Source organism: Molothrus ater, chromosome 17 (assembly GCF_012460135.2).
Source record: "Molothrus ater isolate BHLD 08-10-18 breed brown headed cowbird chromosome 17, BPBGC_Mater_1.1, whole genome shotgun sequence".
NCBI lineage: Eukaryota > Metazoa > Chordata > Aves > Passeriformes > Icteridae > Molothrus > Molothrus ater.
In genome coordinates, this window is record NC_050494.2 from 14587595 (window position 1) to 14610369 (window position 22775).

At 49.7% G+C, this 22775-nt stretch overlaps 2 protein-coding genes across 2 annotated transcripts; one reads left to right on the forward strand and one right to left on the reverse strand.

Annotated features, from left to right (window-relative positions):
• Positions 1–237: 237 nt before the first annotated feature.
• RNF114 (ring finger protein 114) lies at positions 238–5484 on the reverse strand. The gene is made up of 6 exons (XM_036395768.2): positions 5330–5484; positions 4545–4695; positions 3982–4088; positions 3365–3479; positions 2413–2520; positions 238–2255 (listed from the first exon to the last, which is right to left on the reverse strand). The coding sequence occupies exons 1-6, from the start codon at positions 5446–5448 to the stop codon at positions 2190–2192; spliced, it is 666 nt and encodes a 221-aa protein (XP_036251661.1). The 5' UTR covers positions 5449–5484; the 3' UTR covers positions 238–2189.
• Positions 5485–5893: 409 nt separating this feature from the next.
• Positions 5894–13757, forward strand: SPATA2 (spermatogenesis associated 2). Its single transcript, XM_036395632.1, has 3 exons — positions 5894–6027; positions 8192–8629; positions 9978–13757. The coding sequence occupies exons 2-3, from the start codon at positions 8312–8314 to the stop codon at positions 11229–11231; spliced, it is 1572 nt and encodes a 523-aa protein (XP_036251525.1). The 5' UTR covers positions 5894–6027; positions 8192–8311; the 3' UTR covers positions 11232–13757.
• Positions 13758–22775: the final 9018 nt, after the last annotated feature.

The window sequence follows — 22775 nt, forward strand, 5'->3', positions numbered from 1 at the left end:
CAGCTGGGGACAGCCAGGGCCTTTGGGAGCCCCAGCTGGTTTGTGCTCCACCGAGGCTTTCCCAGCACCTAAAGGAGATGACCCAGGCTGTGCACTCACAGCACACAGGTGCCTCCCACCAGTGCCTTTAAGTCCATCAGGAGTCAGTCGGGCACACCCCAGCAAGGGCAAACACTCTGCCTGCTCAAAGGAAACACGAGGACCGTGAGGGAGAAATGACAAGAGCTGACACAAAGGTAGGATTTTATAAATTAAATGGCCTTTATTTGTAACTTCAAAAGTCAAAAACATGACAAAGTAATTGCTTGGAAGCTTCTAATTGCTCCTTAAACATTTTATCAGAGTTGCATGGAAGTGCACTTAGAACAGCAGCAGGAATCTGGATTCCTGGCAATGGGCATCACCAAACTGCACTGTGACCAGAGCCCAGAGATCCCCATCCAAGCCCACGAGCCCTTCACCTCTCTGCAGGCCAAGCACTACAATAACCACCCCAAGTACAGCTCCCTCCCCACACAGCCAGGGGGTTCCACACCTCCCAGCCCCCAGCACTGGGCTCCCAGTGCCCACCACGCTGCTCAGGCTGGGAGTGTAACAGCTCCTACCAGGGGACAGAAACACAAACCCCAAGGGCAGCAGAGGCGCCTGCACACAAGGCTGAACCACGAGGTTTTAGCTGCAGTGTGTTTCATTATTTTCAGGGTAAGGTTGTGCTGCTGTCTGCAGAGCACAATGGGAGGAGCTTACTGCTCAAACAATTAATTAATACTCAGTTCTGGGGTGGTGCAGGCCCACTGCTCCAATTACAACACTTGCATTTGACATCTCAACACTCTGATTTACAGGTTCTGGTCAGGTGCCTTAGATCTCAGCAGCTCCACTATGAACTTCTTGAAAGCATCACACTAAAATTAAGGAATCTCCATGGTAAAAGTGTAGGCTTGAACACAGAGTATCCACTGGCTAGGGGCTGGAACTGTCCTGCTTTCAGGGCTGTATTTTACTTTTCCTTGGAAGCTACACCTGGCTCTACACACACACTGCCCGATGGCAAACAATCCAAGTACAGCTTCAGCCACTTCAGGAACATTTCAATGAAGAACAGGAATTCAAAATACCTGATAAAATCTGTGATGCAGAAAGGAAGTGCTATGCCAACGCTATGAATTACTTGTAATTTTCCCACCAGCTTGCCTTGAGAGATGGAAAACCCAAGAACATATATGAAAATTTTAGTTTAAATAGAAAGCCGAGGTATTGAAAAAATCCTTCTGAATTCCCCTATCAGCATAAGGCTTAAAATTACTAGGAAACCAGTTTCGAAGCCACCAATTTAATCATAAAGCCAGTGATTTTGATTAATGTTTGCCTCCAGTTTCAAACCCACCAATTTAATCATAAAGCCAGCAATTTTGATTAATATTTGCTAAGATAGTTAAAAAATTATGCATTTTAACTAAGACCAACACTAAAGATCATTTTCCAGGCTAGAAATTATAGTAAGAGTATGGAGGAAAGTAATCATCATGCATAGAACTGAAGTATTTTGAACTAGTTTTTACACAGTGCAAAGATTTCCTAGGAAAAGTTTGCAGTTTGAACACTCATACTGAGGATATGTTTTCCCTACAGTTGGGAGGCTGCCTGTAAGGATTGAAACACTGGGATACATTATGGAATCACAGGCATCAGAGGTCACTTAAATGAGAGCTGGTCTGACAGTTACAGTTAGCACCTGAAGTCTCACTAAAGGGGAACAGAGCTACCAGTACACCTCACATACAATCACTTGAGATATGTAAATGAGATTAGGAGGATATTCATTAACTAGTTCAGGCCATTCCATTTGGAATGTTTTTGATTTTAGACAGTCAAATAAACACGACCTCCAAAGAAACCTATAGGCATAGGTAAAGAAAAAGCCTTGGTTCTCACGTGTTGATCTACAATGAAACTGAGTCTAAGCAAGTAGAAAAATGGAGCTGGCAGGGCTGAATGTCAGAGACCATGATACCAAAAGAGTGAATGGCACAGAAATATCAAACCAGGATTTAAAACTGAGATAGGATTAAAGTCTTCTGTACTTCTGGATGCCTGAGTTAATCTGGGGATGTGCAGGGAGAAGTGCAAGGGTGCTGGGCATTTCCCCCTTGTGGAAGCTTGGGTTTGCAGTAAATCCTCTGGCTAGATCACTTATCCCGCAGAGAGCGCATCAAAACCTGCGCCATCATATCATCCTCATCAGCATCATAATCCTGCAACAGAGCACAGCAGCACTCTCACTGCAGCAGCCACGCTGCCCAGTGCCCGTGGCACGGCAGAGCTGCAGCTCCCTGGGCAGCCAGGGCAGGCTGGGGTTGTAGAGCAGAGCCAGGGAGCCCCAGGTGTGCTGCAGGGTGAGCCAACACCTACCACAAAGGTGTCGTAGGAAAAGCGATGGCGTCTCTGCAGGTGCTCCATGAAGTTTGCACTCCTGTAGTTGGGGTCCCCCCACGGCATTGAGGCACAAATTGGGCACACCTTCAAGGGAAAAACAGTTAGGGCCAATGCTTCAGTGCTTAAATGCTGACAGCAGAAGGGCAGGGACAGCCTGGGGAGGGGAGCTGAGGGTTTGTGCTGTCACTGTTCTGTATGCAAAGGGCTGGCCAAGAACTTGCTGGAACATTGAATGCAAAAGCCTCAGATAACCCTGAATAATTTTAATTCATGTCTTAGATCCCTGAAATGGAATGGCTACTCTTCTCCCACGTTCTGAAAATCAGAACTCATTAAAGCCTCTCGCTTTAGGAGATTTCAGCCTTCATTTCACAGTGGCAGGAAAGTTTCCTTGGTCTTCTCTGCAAAGTTCACTTCTCTCCCAGAGAAAAAAGGAACTTTATCTTCCTGAACAATTTAGAATTCCGAAAAACTTCCCAGAAAAATGAAAGTTTCCAATTCAGTTCCATATTTTGCAATTCCTCTTACATAAGAGGAAGCAACACAGATAGGTTACTAGAATGATACACTACTTTTTGCAAGTATTTCCCCCAACAGTTTATAGTATTTTCTTGCTGAAAACAAGGGGAAAAACGAGGAGAAAATGAAATGTCTGACTTTTTAAAAATATTATATTTTATTGCTTTGCTGTGCCTAATTAACTTTGAATGTGTGCCATTTTTCAAGGATGAAAAGAGGATGTGGCCCAGCTGCAGTGGGTGTGGAGACCAGAGAGCCACAGAAAGGTGACAGCAGAACCACACCAGGCTTAGAGGCATGACCAGCACAGCCACACCGACTGAACAGCAGAAATTACACCTAACTCATTGTTTCAAAGGGCTTTAAGAGCAGACTTCACTGCAATTCTTGCACCAAGACTTTTTATTACCACTTGTTTTGCATCCATGCTGTGCAAAGCTTTGCAGTGTTCAACCAGCCCTTCTTGATCAAAGTTCTTCTCGCTGCAGTACGGGCACGGGAAGGTGAAGCGATTTGGGAAGCTCCTGGGGGGGAGAAAAGGTCATTTACAAATACAGATCATTCAAGGCAATAATTTACATATCCAGTTAAGACAAGCTAATTTTAACAATCAGTTTGTAAACTCCTAACAGTATTTTAGGCAACTCAATATTTAGACTGAATTACAGTTTTTCTGCAAATGTTCTGAGTGCCATTTATCACCTTTCTGTCAGGGCACCACCCACAAGAAGGCACTGCCACCAACTCCCACTTCCCTCCTTTGTGGGTGAGTACAATCAGGAGGTATTTTAAAAGGTATTTTAAAGGTATTTTAAAAACCAGCTGCATCTACAGAATGCCCTGATCTTAGAGATGTCTAAGGAGAAGCAGTTGAGTTTACCTGGGCACAGCCAGCTGCAGGATCAAGGCTCAGTTTTTAACTACATAAAAACTAGCACCCAAACTGAGCAAAGTGGTAAATTCTGCTTCTACTTCAAAATTGTTTCTTGTGCAGAGAAGCCCAGGATCTCAGAGCAGAGGTGTTACCTGGTGCTGTGGAGGGGCTCTTTAGTAACGGCTTTGACACCTTCCATGATGTAGTTCTGGTACTTGGAGCAGGAGGCGGCGTGGCTGCGCATCTTGGACAGGAACATCTGTGCAGGCAACAACAGCACAGCAGGTGAGCCCAAGCCTCCTGACACAGCTTTAAACAGCAGCAGCTAACATGTAACCCCCAGCAGCTTTCAGCAAAAGGGCTAAAGCAGGAACTCCAAATCGTTCAGCTGGCCAAGCAGAAAACTTTGGAGACGACAGGTCAGCTAAGCTGTAGCTGCTGTCTGTGGGATGTTACCATACACCCCTGCTACAGCAGCAACGGCCCACTGCAACTTTAAAATCAGAATCTTTCATTTGAAATTCATATCCTGAAGAGGTAACAACAAAAAACTGTGGAAAGAATGTCAACATCTGGGTGCTGCCTATATCAAACACCTTCAGCACATATCAGAACAAACACTTTGACCTGATTTTGCAGAAAGCTGAGGAGGAAGCAGTTTATTTTCCCCTAGGCAGACACATCTCATGTACTGAATTTCCAAACCCTTTCACACTTTTTTATTGCAGCCGTTGCAAGTGGTTTCTGTCGTTTCAATTTGCTTTTCCAAGTCCAGAGCCCTGCTCCCGGGTGACAGGGTGCTGCGGCACACCCCACACACTGGCTTCTTGGGCTTCAGGCACTCCTGCAGGCACGGTGTGCAGAAGCTGTGAGAAGGAAAAGCAGCAGGTGGTGAGACAGCCCTCTGGGCACCCACAGTGCCCTCTGCCCAAAGGAGTAACAGAGCCTTGAGACTGATATAAAGAAAGGGAAGAAGGAGCTGCTGGCACCTGGGCATGAAAGATCCCAGGCTGTCACACCCAGAATTGTTTGCTGTTGGACAGGGCTCTGTGCCCTCGGCTTCTGGACAGAATCATGGAATAGTTTGGGCTGCAAAGGCCCTCAAAGCCAACCCAGTGCCACTCTGGGCACTTGTGCCAGGGCCTGCCCACCCTCACAGGAAGCAATTTGATCCCAACACCCAAGCTCAGCCTGCCCTCTGACGGTGTGAGGCCGCTGCCCCTTGTCCAGGCACTCCATGCCCGCATTCCTCAGGGGAGACGGAAAGCGAAAGTGGAAGAACACTGGCTTCCTTTCCCCCGCTTTGCCTTCGTTTTCTTGCTGTAAGGCCGCTCCAGCCTGCCCTGCCCTGCCGTGCCGTGCCCAGCCCCGCTGCCGGGGCGCAGAGCAGCGTGCGGCGCCCCTGCCCTCAGCCCCGGCGGGGCCCGAGCCGCCGCTTCTCCCGAGGCCCCGCGGCCCCCGCCCCGGCCCCCGCGCCCCGGCCCGGCGGCGGGCGCTCACACGTGTCCGCAGGGGACGCGCACCGGGCAGTCGAACACCTCGAGGCACACGGGGCAGGTGAGGCGGGACAGCGGGTCCGGCCGCCGCTCCGGGGCCCGCGACGGCCCGCCCGTCGCCATTTTCCTCCGCGCCGCCAGGGGGCGGCCCTACGCACGCGCGGCCAGCCCGGCCCCTCCCCGCGCCCTGCGCTGGGGGCGTGACCGAGCGATGTGGGCGCGGCAGGGCGGTGGGCGGGGCGCAGCGGGCGAGCGGGCGGGGCCGCCATCCCCGGGCACCTGCCGGCGGGCGGGGCCCCGCGCGGTGCCCGCGCCGCTCCGGGCACGGCGGTGGCCTAAAGGCCGGTGGTGTCACAGCCCCGCAGCCGTTTCACGGCCGCTTCTCTCCCGGCCCTCCCCAGAGCGCGGCCCTCGGGGACCGCCCCTCCCCTCGCGCCCCGCCCCTCCCCTCGCGCCCCGCCCCTCGCGCCCCGCCCCGATGACATCACGAGGCGGAAGTGCTCCCGCCCCGCCGTTCACTTCCGGGCCGCCGCTGCCGCCGCCGCGGCCCTGCCCGAGCCGTGAGGGCGGGCGCGCTCCGTCCGCGGCACCGGCCGGGCCTGCGCGGCTCTGCCGGGGCAGCGCGTCGGGACGCGGGGCAGCCTCCCGGGCGCCGGAGGCTTCCGGTGGAGCGGCGGCGGGTCCCGGCGGTGGCGCGGAGCGGTGAGGGACGGGACAGGCCAGGCCGCGGAGTGGGGACGGGCGGGCGGCGCGGCCGCGGCACAGCGGGGGCGACCGGGGGCGGTGGGCGCTCCTGGGGCCGGTGCCGCCGCCGCCGTGGAGGCCCAGGCGGTGCCCGGGGCTGCTCGCCCCGGCTCTGCAACAAGTGTCCCGGGCATGGAGCGGCCCCGCTCGCAGTCGCCGTGTCCCGGAGCGGTTCGGCCGGGCGCGGCCCCGGGCGCGGCGGGAGCAGGGCGGGTTTGCCCTGTCGGTCCCCGCTGCTGCCCGGGGTTTGTACAACCCCGCGGCCAGAGCAGTTGGTTCTCTCGGGTGAGGTTGGGCCCTGGACACGGTCACGGTTAGAAACGTTCTCTTGTCTCCACAGCCGTCACTGCGCTCTGGTCAGGAGTTTCTGTTCTTACAGCTCCGGGAAACGCTGGCCTTTGGCGTGAGCACCTTGCGGCAAAGCAGCCTCGTTCCTCTGTGCGTTCTGCCATTCGGGGAGCTGCTGAAACCTATATTTATCTGTGCCTGCTCGCATCGTGAGCTCTCCGGAGCCGTAACCATGGATGTTGCTGCTGGGTGGGCTGCGGCGCGGGGAGGCCGTGCTGCCCGCGGCTCGGGGTGGAGCAGCCCAGCAGGGCGGCCAGGCTGTGCTCTGGCACAGTGTGCTGTGCCCTGGCTGCCCTGGCTCGGGTGGCAGGCACGGGGCACAGTCAGGGCTGGCAGGGCTCTGGGAGTTCAATGAAGGCTCTCCCGTCAGCCGGGGCTCGCTGACCCTGCCGTGCCTGCCTCGCGTGTGGCCAGGAGCTTTGTTTGGTGGCTGCTGGCGGTGGGGATGGCAGGGCTGTGGTGCTGAATGCAGCTCCCTGCCAGCACAGGATCACTCCGTGTCCTGGGGGTGTCGTGCTGACGTGCCAGACAAAGATCTCTCTCTGCAGTTCTCGGGTGCAGCACTTCTTGCCAAGGAACAGGCTCTGCTGTCTTTGTCCACAGACTTCATCCTGCACAACTTGCGGAGGAACGTGGGGAGGGAAGGGGGCTGCTCCTGGCCCTTATGCTCAGATGTTAATTTAGCACTCCACATTTCCTGTGATTCACAGCCTGTCTCTTGACAGGAGCGCGTGTGCCTTGCAGGAGAAGCAGAACTGCTGCTTAACTTTCCCCACACGGAGCTGGCACTGAGCACTGCCTTTCATCAAGGAATGTTAACTGCCAGGCTGTTGATTTTGTTGTTTGTTTTCCTGGCCTCTTGGTTGCTGGTATTTTGTGTTTTGGCTCCTTCCCTTCAGTTGGGAAGTTATTTAACACGAGTGTTGATCGGCGTTCTAGCAGCTGCAGTTAATACTGGGTGAAGAGTCTTTTCTGAAATGCTGTTTGAGACTGACTACATCTGAAACAGTGCACTGAATTCTCCCAGCTCCTCTCCCCTCAGGTCAAAAGCTGGTTTGTCTTTTCATGTAGTAAATAAAGCCTGTGGTCTGCTTTGTGATCACAGGTTCCTGAGGCATTGCAGGTGGAGTCTGTTGGCCTGTGAATTACCCTGGTTCTGGTAAAGCAGCTTTTGGGAGATTCTTTTGTCACCAGCTATTTCAGCTCAGTGTGTGAGCTCAGTGCTCTGGAGATGCAGATCAGTATATCCACAAGAACAGCTATCCCTGCAAACAGGAGCGTACCTGACAGGAGCACAGGAATGTTTTTTCTCAGTTCCCATAACGCAGCTGAAGGTGACAGGTGTAGCTCTCTTGCTGTAAAGATCCCAGTGGTGTTTGCAGCTGCCAGCTTCCAGCTGGAATTGGGGCTGTGGGTCTTCTGGAGTGGCTGCAGAGCTGCCCTGGCTGCACTGGGGTACCAGCAGGAGGAATGTCAGTGAAAATGTTAGAAATCGAAAGGCAGAGTCAATAAACCTGCTCAGCCCAGGGACAGTCCTGTGCCGCTAGAGGCGAGGGGGAAAAGCAGATGCTTTCACAAAATGGGCAGGGACCTGGAAAACGCGTGGGAAATGACGTTGGAAAGCAGGACAGTGGCATTTCTGTGGCTCCTGTGCCTTTCGAGAGTCCTGCAGAGGCTGTGAGGGAGCTGCAGCTCTGTGAGCTGTGTTACAGGGCCCGAGGGGCAGGGGATGTCTGGGGTGTGTGCACCTGGCATGACTTGTGCTTGTTTTCAGTCTTTATTCCAGGCCAGCTGCCATTGCTGAAGATTCCTAACGCCAGATACGCAACCCGCTGCCAAACAGCCATGAACGAGAGGAGGTAGCTGCCCCCAGCAGAGGGAAAATCTGATTTCAATGGATACAAAATATAAAGACGATTTATTTAGGAAGTATGTACAGTTCCACGAGTGCAAGCTGAATGCCTCTGACAACAAGCAGCGTCCTATTAACGATGAGTACTTGCGAGTGGCAGCAGCAGCCTTACTTTGCCTTCCCAAAATTGATCCCTTTTATCGATTCCGGCTGATCAAATTTTATGAGATGGCTGAAAACTCACTGAGATCTGTGAAATCCTCAAGTTTACATTGTCTCCATAATGCATTCAACATGCTTGAGACAGTTGGGATTAATCTCTTTCTGTACCCCTGGAAAAAGGAGTTCAAGAACATTAAGGTAAGACTTTTTTATGTAGCCATCATGAGAACATGGTTTATTTTTGTTTCTGTGAACGCATTTCATTTGTTTCCTTCAACAGCTTCTCTTTTTTCCATTTACAGCATGATATATATATATATATAGTTATACATTACAGTAGTTAAACAGAAGCCATAGGAAAGTTCCTGTGTAAAATAAGTGACGTTTGTGCTGATGAGAGTATCCCCAGAGCAGAAGTACAAGCACTTTCTGCAATTAGAGTGTGTGTAGAGTAGGAGAAGAGCTTATTTAAGGTTGTTGTTCAGCCTCCCCTGCTGCACTGTTTTATTTCTACTTGGAGAGGCTTTCACTATGGTGAGTGGTCAGGCTGGATTTGAGCGCACTCAGAGTTTGATTTGTCTTGCCACAGCTGTTACTGGACACAAGAATTAAACCCAGGGCGTGTGTTCAAGTGGATGCTTTGCTGAGGTTCCCACAAGTTGTATGATAATGGTGAAGGAACTTCTGCAAAGGGGTTGTTTTCAGACTATCTTTGATCTGCTTGTCAGTGCTCAGTTCCTGATGTTTTGATTTTGAGGTGCTTTCAAATGTATCTACCCAAGGCAGGTTCCCAGAGGGAGAAGTGGGATCTCACTGCTGGTATTGGGTGCTGCAGTCCCATTGGGAGCTCTCTGCAGTTGAGTTTTGTGTTTTATCTTTTGCCTGTGGTGGGCAGACTGCTCCTGCCTGCACTCAGAACAGGCTGGACTGGGCTAAGCACATCCTTCAGGTGTGCCAGATGCTGAGGGGATTTCAGCTTGCAGAAACTCATGTCTCTGCTTTTGGGGCTCTTTTAGTCAAAGTTTTTGAATTAAATTAAATAAAACTAACATTTGAAACTGCATAGTAACAGTACACAAAGAAGGGTGCACCTCAAGTATATTTGAAGCTGAATTGGACTTTGGCACTCCTGCAGTAATTCTGAGTTCCTGTTAGCTCCAGCTTGTCCCTGCGTGGGATAGTTCCCAAATCCTGGCCTTTTTGCCTTTCATGGTACACTTTCTGTAAATTCAAGTATGTCTGGTATGCATTACAGTTAATGTCAGTGCAGAGCGGAGTGATTTAAATCACCAGGGAGGACATTATGCTAATCAGGATTTTAAATTGAATGAAAACTCTCCTACTTTGAATTTCCCTCATGTGGAATTTCCATCTGCTGAGCAGGAGGGACGCGGACATGGAGCTCATCTTGCCAAGGCAGTTGCGTGCGTTCAGAGTCGTTATTGTTGTATGTAATTATATGGTCTCTGTCACTGAATTATCTGAACATCTCGTCCACCACTGAATTTGTAACCTAGTTTTCCTTTTATTCCCCCGGGCCCCTCAGACCTACACTGGACCCTTTGTTTATTATGTGAAGTCTGCTCTAACGGAAGATGACGTGAGGCAGATTCTGAACTACATGGGCTATGTCCAGGAGCTGGGAACAACGTTTAAGCTCAAAGAGCAGGTCGACGCCATTCAAGTGAAAATGATTTCATTTGAGCTCTTCCTGGCCAAAGTGGAGTGTGAGCAGCTTCTGGAGATCCACCTGCAGGTGAAGGACAAGGGCTATTCCGAGGTGGACGTGGTGCAGGAGCGCAAGAGCAGCAGCGAGGACGTGCGGGGCTGCTCGGAGGCCATGCGGCGGCGCCTGGAGTGCAAGGAGAGCCTGAACGCGTCCATGGCGCGCATGGTGCTCCAGAAATCCGCCAGCGAGCGCGCCTCCAAGGACTACTACAAGCCCAAGGTCAGCAAGCCTTCCAAGTCAGTGGATGCCTATGACAGCTACTGGGAGAGTAAGAAACCGCCTCTGATGAGCTCGCTGAGCCTCAGGAAGGAGCCCATTCTGGTCGATGCGGAAGATGACATTAAAGATGAAATCATCCGGCCCTCGCCCTCTCTGCTGACCATGTCCAGCTCCCCTCACGGCTGTTCAGATGAATACTTGCCAACTTCCTCTCATCACAATGGCATGCTAAGAACAAATGTCCCTTACAGCTCCTATTTTTCTGCTCAAGAGGACTTAGATTTATATACTGACCCTGATTCTAGAAGCGTGTTAAATTTTAAAAGACAAGACGCTATTAAGCCTGATGTATGGCTGTTAAAAAGCGATGCCAACCCCGTTTACCACAAACGCACCCACCTAGCCAAAGAGACAGCTTCCTCCAAGTGCCAGAACTGTGGCATACCCTGTGGCGCTTCTGTGTGCCAGAAGTGTGACAGCCTGTTCGGCTCCAGGCAGGAGTACCCAGCAGTGAAGCAGAGCTCCTACTCCATCAAAGGCCTCCCGAGCGATGGCTTGTCCCCTGCCTCGGCTCTGAGGGAGAAATCCCAGTACGCATCTCAGACTCAGAGTCAAGACAGAGCTGCTCAGTTCGGTTCCAAGCCCAAGCCCTCGGGCACCTCGCGCTGCGGCTTCTGCAACCGCTCGGGCGCGGCCAACACGTGCACCTTCTGCTCCAAGGTCTCGTGCGACTCCTGCCTCAGCGCCTACTACTACGACCCCTGCTGCAGGAAGAGCGACCTGCACAGGTTCCTGCCCAACAACCAGCTGAACTACAAATCATCCCAGCTGTCCCACGTGGTTTACAGATAGACTGGAAGAGTCTGTTTGGGAAGGGAGGGGAAGGGGGAGAGGAAAGGGCTATCCTAACTAATGTTCTGACTCCACACTGACCTCTTGCCAAAATCACATGTCCAGATATTTGGAACCATGGTTCAGTGATCAGGTGCCAGTTCTTGATTTTTGTGGCTTCACAGATGCTGCAGATCCATTAGATTTCATGCTGCTATAATTTAGGTAACTCCTAAATGAGCATTGCTTTTTAACTTACATGGGGGAGAAGAGCACATTTTTCCTTAAAACTTGGCAGCTGTTGTATTTTTAAAAAGTGACATACCTTCCTATTATATCATATCTTGCCCAAATAAAACCAGGCAGTATTTGAAAACAAAATCTGAGAATTAAGATTCTTGTTTTCTATGAGCGATGAAACCACTGCCAGTTTTTGATAAAGTATGACTTCAAAATGTGCAGGAAATATGAGAATGGCTTGTTTTGCCAACAAGGACTATTTTTTGATGTGTGTCTGCATTTCTTGATCTCCAAAATGCAAACACCGTAACCTCTCTTCCTTTTGTCTTTGTTTCCTCCTTCTCCCCTTCTCTCCTGGTTGTTTATCTCGAGCTTATATAACCTGAATCTGGACAATATGTGCTTTATTTTCCAGTGTTGCCAATATCATCCTTCTGGGTTTCACTGTGTGGTATTTTAAAGAGGTGATCCTGTATCTGTGTCACTCAGATGATGCCTGGAGTGTTGTCCTCTCAGATGAGTGTCCGTTTTCTTTCTGTTGCACATGGTTTAAGTACTGTTCTTTGTACTGTAAATAGGTGATTTGGAAACAGTTTATTTTTAATAAATATTTAATATGTTGAGTTCTTAAAAGTGGTAGAATCATTATAACTATGAAGTCTCTCTGGGTTATTTGTTCAGGTGACTTTTTGTTTTTCCTTGTACTGTATTTCATAGCTTGTTATAGCCACTGTGGCAGAATGATGTTCTTGGCTCTGATCAGTTCTTGGGTTTTAATCTGACATTTTTGTTTCCCTCTGATAAGGCTGGCGCTCATCTGAGTGGAGTCTTGTCTAAGAATTGCAGGATTTTGCTCTCAGTGCACGCTTTTTCTTTGTGGTTATGGAAATTGTAAGTATCAATGTTCTGCTTGCTCCCAAATTCACTGCCAATCTATCTGTAGTGTAGTCCAGCAACTAAAGCACTGGCCTGGTTAGAATCAGAGCTCATTTGTGACTCCTGTTCAGGTGAACCCATCAGTTATGGATGTGAATCAGATGATGACCTTTGTCTCCTGCTGTAGCACTTGGGAACCCTGGCTGAGGGCCAGGACTCCCTTGTGTTGGGCTCTGTACAGTCTGACCCCCAAACACCACCTGGCTATGAATACTTTAGTTTTTTATTAAAAGAAAACCCCTAAGAATCCTAACTCCCTTATTCCAACTGTAGCTAGTTAGCACAAAGTATCAGGCAACCTAATCTGATGTGCAGAATTAAATGTGTTTAAAATATCTGTAAAGAACTCTAGCTGAGATGTAAACTGTAGTCCACTTTGCACTGAAATGATTCACTTTGGGGTTTTTAATCACTGTTAGAGTCTAGGCTTCTCAACTTCAATGTCCATCACTCCCTGTGTGGCAGGAACATGCATGAATGATCGTTTGTCTTACATTTTTTGGGGTGGGGGGGCTTCAGGTAGGTAGAGGGGAAAATTACATAGGCTAGTGTTGTAAAATAGCTAAAATAATTTTAGCCATAACTGGGTGTCAGAAGCATTATGGAAATAAGATGAAACCTGGGTCTTACAGAGGGCTGAGAACAATAAGTTACTGTCCAGTTTGCACTAAGAAACAAAGTGAACAGAGTGTGTTTAACAATCAGGGAAATTCTGAATCAAGGGACTGCAGCTGAGCATAATGTCAAGGGCAAGTACTGCCTTGCTGACCCTGAAGGTTGGGGTTAATATTGTTTAAGTGAATGATTTTAAGGTTTTCAATCTTGTATGTTTTTTATAAATATATATATATATATAAATATGACACAAATGTAGATACATTATGTATATAGTGAAGAATTTAAAAACAATTTTACTATTAAAATGCAGTCTAAGGGTGGTTTTAATTTTGGTGGCTATTTGGGTTTTGTTCACCTTCTGCAGTTTCATGCCTGTTTGGCTGCTCTACACTGTATCTTCTAGTTCACCAGTTCAATTTCCATATGGCTCCTCACACTACAGTGAATAACTAAAACTGTGATGCCACGTAATTTTTATGGTGACCAGGGTAGGGGCTCTACCTGCTCTGAAAAAGAGAAGTCCTCTGTATATATGTCATGGAATCCTGTAGTACAAGCCTGTGTTGAATTGAAGTGATACCATGCTCTATTTTTGTGTATCTTACTGTATGAGGTTGCTGTGATTGATACAGTAAAATATATGCGAATTTAAAATGCAGGTGTTTTGCATCTGATTTGTTTAAATTAATTTATGTTTTGAAGGAATTTAAAAATAAAGAGGCCTTTAAGAAAAGGCTTCACTCTTTTCTTAAAGTGGCGTGTGCATGTGGCTGTCTGTTCCAGGTGCGTTTGCATGCCCTGAGCCGCTGCTCGCGGGCTCCCTGCGGGCTGGGGCTGCTGAGACAAATCCCCCCTTGGTTTGCAGCCTGAGCAGCATGACTCAGTGCTCATGGAGCGTGTGAGCCGCTCTGGCAGCAGTCTGCAGCAGGCTCAGGTGGGGTGCCAGCAGCTTCTGGGCCATGTGGAGCTCCCTCTGTGGATCCCAGCCTTGGCTCTCCTTGCCTGACGAGCTTCCCGAGCGAAGCTGCATCTCCCAGAAGATGTGTGATACTGCTGAGGTACATTTTGGCACTTGAATTAGGCCTTCTGGCTCCTTTTGCATCCTGCTAGCTCTGGAGCAGGAGAACCCCTCAAGTTCCAAACTAGATCATTCTTTTTGTTTGTTCCTTGTGTTAAAAAGCATGTCAGGTGAATGCTGAAGTGCCCATTCTGAAGTGTTCCATGGTCTGCTGTGGTTGCTGGAAGTACCGGGGAGGATTATGGAAATCAGGCTCCAGGTAACTAAAATGTTCTTGCTTCTTGAGCTGACATATTTCTAGTGCATATAAAACCAGCCTGTGAGCTGTCTGCTGCCTGGCATCTCTGAGTACAGACCTCTAAGCTTGTTTGCTGCTTTGGCTTTCAACAGAAGCTTAAAGGTTCCATACACGGTTAAGTAGTTTAGACTTGATGATGTGAACTGACAGCTCCTTAAAGTTATTTTCTGGAAGATGACTGTAGGTGATGAGCATTTAGTGCACATTGCTAACTATGCTGTAGAATGTTTTTCGGGGAAGAGATTCACCTTTCCCGTATTTTTTTAGAAACAGGAGCTAACCTGAGCATGGTAAGAATTGATACACTGCCAGAGTGACTGGGAGAAAAGCTGGAGGTGACTCTTGATGTACCTGGTTTGGCTCTGAAATCAGAGTGAATTTTAGGCCTTCTAGCATGATCATTACCATGGTATCTCAGCAGCAACTGAGTGCTGCTTGCACTGAGACAGGCTCTGGGAGCCTGCATGTGCTGCTTGCACTGAGACAGGCTCTGGGAGCCTGCACTGAGTGCTGCTTGCACTGAGACAGGCCTTGGGAGCCTGCCCTGAGTGCTGCTTGCACTGAGACAGGCCCTGGGAGCCTGCACTGAGTGCTGCTTGCACTGAGTGCTGCTTGCACTGAGACAGGCCCTGGGAGCCTGCATGTGCTGCTTGCACTGAGACAGGCTCTGGAGCTTGGGCATGGTGGGGAGCTGTCGCTTTTTTGGAACCAGCTGCTTTGCTGCTCTGACCTCCGGAGGAGAAAGGATCTGCTGCCCGTAGGGGATCCTGAAGGAGGGCAGGCACTGCCCCTTGGCTCCTGCCATTCCCCAGGGCAGAGCTGCCCAGGCTTTTCCAGAGGCAGGCAGAATGATTCTGGCCACGGAGGCTCCGGAGAGCCACATTTGCTTTTCCTCACCCCAAGAGCAGCAGGCTCAGGGGCTTTGCTCCCTGCTGCTCCATGGGTGCCCTGCTCCCCGTCCTCTCTGCTGGCAGCAGCAGCTCTGGCTCCTGCTGCTGTGGTGGAGCAGAGGGGCTGTGAAAGTCATCGTGACACCCAGCAGCCTCCTGTGTCAGGCACAGACTTGCAGTGAATGTGGAAAAGCTTTGTGCAGGAAAAAGGTGGACAGGTGGAAATGTTCCAGATAAAAATGAAACAACCCGCTCTGATTTTGTTTTTCCCCTTGGCATCAAGAAGAAATTTCTCTTCCAGCATTCAGAGTCTGGGAGGCACTGAAGTAATTTTGCAGGGTACTTTACATGAGGTTAGAGATTGCTTTAATTATTAATATTTCTTACTGATGAGATCTTTTCTGAGTGCTGCAAATCCTGAATGTGAGTGATGGTGATTCTAGAGCTTCTGCTCAGGCTGGGCTTTATCATCCACAGTTCCTGCTTTGAGATGAGGATGTGAAATATCTTCTGACTTGGGTAATAGCTCCCATTTGTTTTTCCTGTCTTATCTGGGCTTTGAGTTAGCTCTGCACTGTGCAAGTCTCTGCGCTGAAGGCAGTGTCAGAGTTCCAATGGCTGTAAGTGGCGCAGGAGCAGCCCTGGCAACTTGTGTGTAGCAGCTGTTTCTGCTGTTGTGGGTGTGGGGCTGTCATGCTTCCTGCTTTAGAAATCATTCTCATGATAGTCATACTGTTCTGAGATTTTTCATCATCAACCTGCTTTAAAAAAAGAAAAAGAAAAATCAACCCACAACTGCTCATCAGCTCCTTAGAGAAAAATGCTGCTTTCTCCCAAAGTAAGTGAGATCTGCTCTGTAGCTTTGTGTCAATGTGCTTGAATTTAATGCCTTACCTGGGCTCAGCTCAGCACTGCTGTGAAACCCCTCCCCAGGAGCTCAGTTACCTTTGGGAAGTGCTGGTGAAGGCTCATTTATTGGTCTTGGGCTGTGCTCTGAGGAGACACTGCCATTTCCAGCTCTTTTTGCTTCATACTTTGTTCCTGGCCCTCGAACTGCAAACGTCTGTGGCATTGTTTCCCGTGGTATTAATTGAGATGTGCTCTCAGAGCTGTTCCCAGCCTGCTTTATGTGCTGGCTTAGGGCCACCTCAGCAGAAATCAGTGGGCTGTGTGCATATGTTCTGCTTCTCCTTTTTTGGGGAGAGTGGGGGAGAGGGGCTTAGTTCCCCACGCTCTGCCTCTCACTCCTGGAGAAGTAAAACCCCTCTTAGCGACCAAATTCCCTCATTCTTCAGACCCCAGGACAGAAGCTGCTCTGAGGGGTAATTCCAATGGCAGGAACAAGAGGAGGTGTCTGGCTCCTGCTCGCTGGGCAGTCCCGTGCAGCAGCAGCTGTGGGTGGCTCTCTGGGGCCGGTCCCTGCTGGTCCCTGCCCGTGGCTGCTTTGTGCTGGGGCCAGAGCACAGCCTGGGGGCAGCAAGGTCAGCTCAGCCCGCCCGGAGATTCGTGAGCTGCTGCTGCTGCCCAGAGCCGGGCGTGAGGAAGGGTAGGGAGCTCCGTTCGAGAAGGGAGAGGAAGCCTAGGGCAGAGGAGTCTCCTCTCCAGGAATGCGTTTCCTGCTGCACACATTGTTGCAGACACTGCTCCACCTAGGTGAGCTGATATTTTGTGTCTTGTGTTGATAAGGATCTCAGGAAACTTTGTACCTTGTTCGAGGGGCTGTTTCCTCCCTTCTGCCCCGCGGCAGTGCTGCTGGAGCTGTGGGGCCCCGCAGAGCCAAGGGACAGGCTGTGGGCGCTGGGGAGCTGTGAGCTGAGCAGAGGATGCTCTTAGACTCTGTCACCCACTCCTGGGTCTCCAGTGGAGAGTTTCAGCCTGAGAACACAAAACCTCTTCATGGAAATCAGTAACAGAAATGGGGCTTAGAATGGGTCACTACTGGGGGGTCAAAGAGCAAGTTTGGTCCTTGTCCTACCAGGGAGAGCTTTGCATCTTCAGAGGCCAGGCTTGAAAGGTCAGTCTCAGAAATCCCTTTTCCCCCCTCTCTTACTCCTGCATTTCAGTATTCAGGTGGAGAAGCGCTGAGTCATCTGAAACATGTTCTCTCCTCCCAGGATCATGGCTGGGCTCTGGGCAGAGTCTGCCACGTGGATCTTCCAAACCTCCCTTCACTTGGCCTCCCCTAGGACTTCTGCCTCCTTCAGGAATCAAAGTCTGATTCGCTTTCCATTGTGACTCGTAAAGTCTTGGACTACTTAGAGGCATATCAAAAATTCAAATAATCTCTTTTGACAGCCTTGAAGCCTGTGGTGTTTGAATCTTTGATATGAAGATTTCTCCTGCTTGGAGAATAGCTCATTTTTAATGCTGTGAAATAGAGCGTGATAACTGTGCTGCTGTCTGTACTACAGTGAGCATTATGTGCTGCTTAATAAAATGCTGCTCCTCTCCAAGAGCTCTCTTTCATAATGAAAGAAGGTGCAGTATTCAGACGTTGGTAACTCACACCAAAAAACTTTCTGCCCAAATTTGTCTTCGGTGCAGATTTTCTGCCTGCAACTGGAGTTAAATTCTTTCTCCCTGGTCCAGTGCTCACAGCTAAAACTACAACCCGTTAAATGTTGCAATGGCCCTGATACCTCTGGGACCTATTGTCTGTCTGGTCTTGCTCTGCAGGGGGTTTGCAGCTCAATGAGAAGATGAGGAAGAATTTTTGAGATGTGCTGAAACACTGCGAGGTCTATTAACAAATTTGAGGGAAAGAAAGATGGGAGACCCTAGGAAGCAACACGCAGCTGCAGAAGTGCAAAAGCTACAGGATTGTGCCACCAAGAACTCTGTCTGCTGGGCAGGATCAAACAGAAACGCTCCTGCTGTTGTACAAAGCCAGGTATAATCCCTGTATTTGTCTCCTGGCTGCTCCGGGGTCTGCATCTCAGGGCAGGTTGTAAGCATCTTCTGGCATGATGTAAAAATCCTTTTCCCCTATTGTACTTCCTGCTTTTCAACAGGCTCAAAGCCTGTTGGCAAAATGACTTTTACCAAGCACAAGTAGGATGCTCAGATGTCTTTGGAGTGAATGTGGATTTGACACTGATTTGGTTCTGCTTTTTCTGCCTGAAGGTTTTCACTCAGGCTCTCCAGTGAAGGACATTATTTCCTCGGTGGAATATTTTCCATATGACTAAATAATGGCCAAGGGCCGTGATTTTTGTGTCAGTGCTTGGCACTGTGGGTTTCTGCTCAGAAATCAGATGGACATGTGAGAAGTAGTCCTAAATGCAAGCACTGCACTGTTCAGAGCGACAGGGTAAAATGAACTGATCGGGTATTTTTATTTCCATGGCACTTAGAATTTGTCTTTTTTCCCCAGCAAAGCTTGAAAGCAATGAGACTCATTCATGGTGAGCAGACACCTTCCCTGTCAAACTGAAGGTCACGTCCCAGTTTCCCCATTGGCACTGCCTGGAATGTGGTGCTGGTGAAGAGCCCCAGCTCAGCTGCAGCATGGTCAGAGCCCACCCTCCTGCCCAGAGCACTGGCAGCAGCTCTGCCCCACGAGGACCTTGCTGAAGGGAGCCTGATTCCCGGCTGTGCTGGTGGGTCAAGAGCTCCCCTGCTGCCAGCGAGCAAAGGGATTCCAGGTGGGGCTGTGCTTAGGGAAAGTGCTCAGTTACAAACCTGCCTGAGACCCTGAGCTGCCCTAGGGACCTGTCATGGAGGCACTGCCTTGTAATCACAGCTTCATTCCAAAAACCAAGGCAGGCTCCCAAACCTGCCTGGTTTGTGTGGGGAGCACTGAGTGCATGTGGGTAAACCTGACCTGTGCAACAGGGAGAGGAACTGAGGGACAGAATTCGTGCTAGATAAAACCACAGGTGTGGAAGGCTCATTTAAAACTGTCAAGACATGGAGTAAAGAAATATGGGAAAGCAATTACACCAGTGCCAAGAAGTAGAATGAGTAGGAAGATAAGGGGAGAAAGTTATTGGCCTGACAGTCCTTCAGTCAAGAGGAGGAAAAATTGGTTTAAAAATTGAGCCTGATAATGGTGTCTGATTACTACATACAAAAGTGACTGTTCCTTGAAATACTAGTTTTATAACCTAATGCAGAAAAGCTAGGTAGCAGCAAAGAAAGTTGATAGATTTCAAAGGGAATATTAATTAGGAATAATTTCAAAGTCTAGCTAAAGATCTATCTAAATTGAAGCATTTTTAATGGAAGTTAATCTTCCATAACTTGGAAATAAAATAGCTTGGTAAGATACTGAGTCTGTATGTGTTCAAAGTAGACTTTGAACATTAGAAAAGAATAAACCAATAATTAAAGGAATTCGCTCCAGAGTATCAGGCATGCAGCCCTTCCCAGCAGTGCTGCTCTCAGAGCTGGGAAACACGCAGAGCTGGGAGACAGGAGGGCTTGGTGCAGGTTCCTGTGTCTCTCCACGATGTTTTGAGCAAAATAGAGATTTCTGTAGTGTGTTAAGAGAGGGCCCAGGCTGTGTGCAGCTCGGTGCCAGAGGGGTTCTGCTCCTGTGTGTGCTGAGGCCGTGGGGCTCGCAGTGCCAGGCTGAGCTGGCTCCACTCTGCAGGGCCAGGTGAGCTGTGGTGAAGGCTGGTGGATCTGGCTGCACACATGCAGGGATTTTGCAGAAAATCAGACTCACGGGTGCAATGGGTGGCTCCTGTGTGTGGTGGCAGCCTGGAGGTGTGCCATTCTTTTGGAATTGCTGGGAAAGCAGGCAGGTGTGTGCTGTGGTGTGCTGTGGTGTGGTGTGGTGTGGTGTGGTGTGGTGTGGTGTGGAGGAGGCACCACAGTGGGAGGCTGTGCTGTGCTGGGCTGCAAAAGGCTGAACACGAGCGCTCTTTGATCTGAGCACAGCTGCTCCTTTGAGGTTACCTCTGGAACACGGGCACCTTTGCACCACTGACAGCAGCCAGCCCTTATCCTGGCTCTGAAAGGGCTGGGAGCTGCAGGAGTTTGCTCTGCAGTGCTGTCTGAAGGCAGCTGTCCGTGTCCTGCTGTGAGTGGGACAACCACGGGCTCTGTGGGTGCTCCTTTGCTGCTCTGAGTGCTGCCTCGGTGTATTTGGGGTTTGTACCCTCTGCTCCCCAGGCTCTTAGCCACCAAGGCCACCCCTTGATTGCCAGCATCAGAGCCTGCTCCAGGACCTGCAGCTTGTCACTCCACACATCTCCCTGCTCCCCTCAGTCTGTCCCCTGAAGTTTCTATAGGAGGTGCTCCCTCCGTGGCAGGGGAAGGTGCAGAGGGAGCTGTGCTGAGGTGGGATCCAGCCCCCAGGTGCTACCAGGGGTACTTTGCAGTGCCCTGTCAGGCTGTGGAGCTGAGCAGGGCTCACTCAGCCTGGAGAGGATCCTGGAAGGGTTAAGCTATGGCCAGCTGGACTTTAGGAGACAGGCAGCATTCAAAGCAGAGAGGACAAGTGGGATGTGAGAAGCCAGAATTTGCAGGCACGGGGAATTGTGGGTGGCACTGAAAAGCCAAATACATGAACAGAAATATGTGTATTTAATATATATTTCCATTACAGTCACAAGCACAAATTGTGAGGGGGGAAGTGCATCTCAAGAGCAACATATGTGTTACCTCATGCCTCCTGCTAAGTATACAAGCATGGGAATAAGTGTCTATTTAACACAGAGCTGAAAGTTTGGTGTACAGATGGTAGGAAGTTGGGCAACAGCATGTGTAGCTTGGATCTGTCCTACGTGAATGCCATCACCCAGCATTGTTTCTCACTAAATGTCACCCTGCAGATCCATCCCTGACCCACTTGCAAAGATGCTGAGCTGCCTCTTCAGCACAGGAGTGCTCAGGAAATTATGAGTGTGTGACCTCAGCTGGGCTAGGTGAGAATCTAGTGATGATAAAATCAGGTGAGAGCACAAAGCAAAGGGAGAAATATGGGCTGATAAAACCAGCCAGTGGGCCTAAATCTTGTCAGACAAGTGTGGGGTTTCTCCCTTCCCTTTAAGGTCAGACACAGGAAGCGATGGACACGGACACCTGTGAGTCACTTGAGAGTGAGGCACAGCAGACTGATGGGCTGGATTAGCAGGTACAAAATGTGCCTGGGAGATACTAAAGGAGGAAATGTGGCTGGCGTGCTGAAAAACCCATTGCATGCAGATTTCAGAGCCGTGCACAGACAGGTAATGAGCAGAACCTGCTAACACAGTGTGAAATAAATACTATTAATGCTGCTTGCAGGTGGGGAACAGGGGCCTGGGGAGGTGACATGATTCATGAAAAGCCAGTGCAATAGAACTGGGAGTAATGCTTTCCAGATTAATTTCATTAGTGTGATGTACTGTGGCTGCTTCGGTACATCCCTGCTCCAGCCAAATAACCAGAGGGTCCTGTGAGGGGAGGAGGCTTCACAGAGAACATCATTTTACATTCAGGCAATTGTTTTCAGAGTCTTCCTCTGTGCCTATTTATGGTGATCATTTTTGTGTTAATAAATCTGACCTAGTCCACCTTTCAATCTGCTGTGATTGAGGTCAAATGTTAGGAGCATGCTTTTAGGGAAATATTTTTGCCCTCATTGATTATGTCGAGCTCTGTCTGTTCCAAAGCTTAGGACATTGTCTGCTTTATGAATGCAATTGAAATTGGTGCTTTGAGCCCCTGCTGTCTGTTGGCTCTCTAGAATTAAATGCTCTTGTGCTCTGAGTGGAAGCCAAGGGTGGTAATGTGCAACACTTTAGTGGCAGCTGCCTGGCTCGGAGACCTCTCAAACTGAAGAAGGCACTGTGGTCAGTGCCTCTCAGCATTGGCAGAGCCACAGGGCAGGAGGTCCAAACTCAGCCAGACTTTGGTGCTTCTCAAAGTCCCATCTTCTTTTCTCTGGCACTGCAGAGTTTGCTGCCAGCATTTCAGTGGGGTGCTCCCAGGAAAGGGTCCTGTGTCTGGTGGTTTCTCAAAGGCAGAGGGATACGAGTTTCAGGTTTCTCCCACCACCTGGAGTTCAGAAGTGCTGAGGAGCAGCTGGGCTGCACTGTCCCTGCCTCCCCTGGTGCAGGAGTGATACCAATCCCCACGGAGCAGCTGGGGAGCAGGGGAGGCAGCCCTGGGGCAGAGCTGGAACGTCTGGCATGTGCACACCTGTGTGTGCATGTGCATCTCATCCCCCTGCCAGCTTCCCCTGGCTGAAAAAGCGTCCAGATACACATTTTGGAGAGCCACAGTAATTTGTGGGGTTTTTTGTTTCCATTTTCAAGTTCTTTGTAACAAAGAGAGTCCATAATCTTCATTTCAGAGGTGGAATTTAGAATGCTTGCTCCTGGATCTGGAACCTGGCATTGTTAAAGGAGATGTTCCAGCTGCTGGAAGGACGAAGAAGGGAGAACTTAGAAAACAAACTTAGTTGCTTGAGATAACAAAGACTACACCAGCATCTCTAGGATTCACAGCAAAGAATTACGCTTCATGTCAGTTTTGGTTTCCAGAAGACAATCTGTTGGTTAATTCCCAGGTCAAAAGGACTCCTTTGAAGACTCTCTGTGCCTTGACCACTGCCATAAAAAGCAATGTTGAAA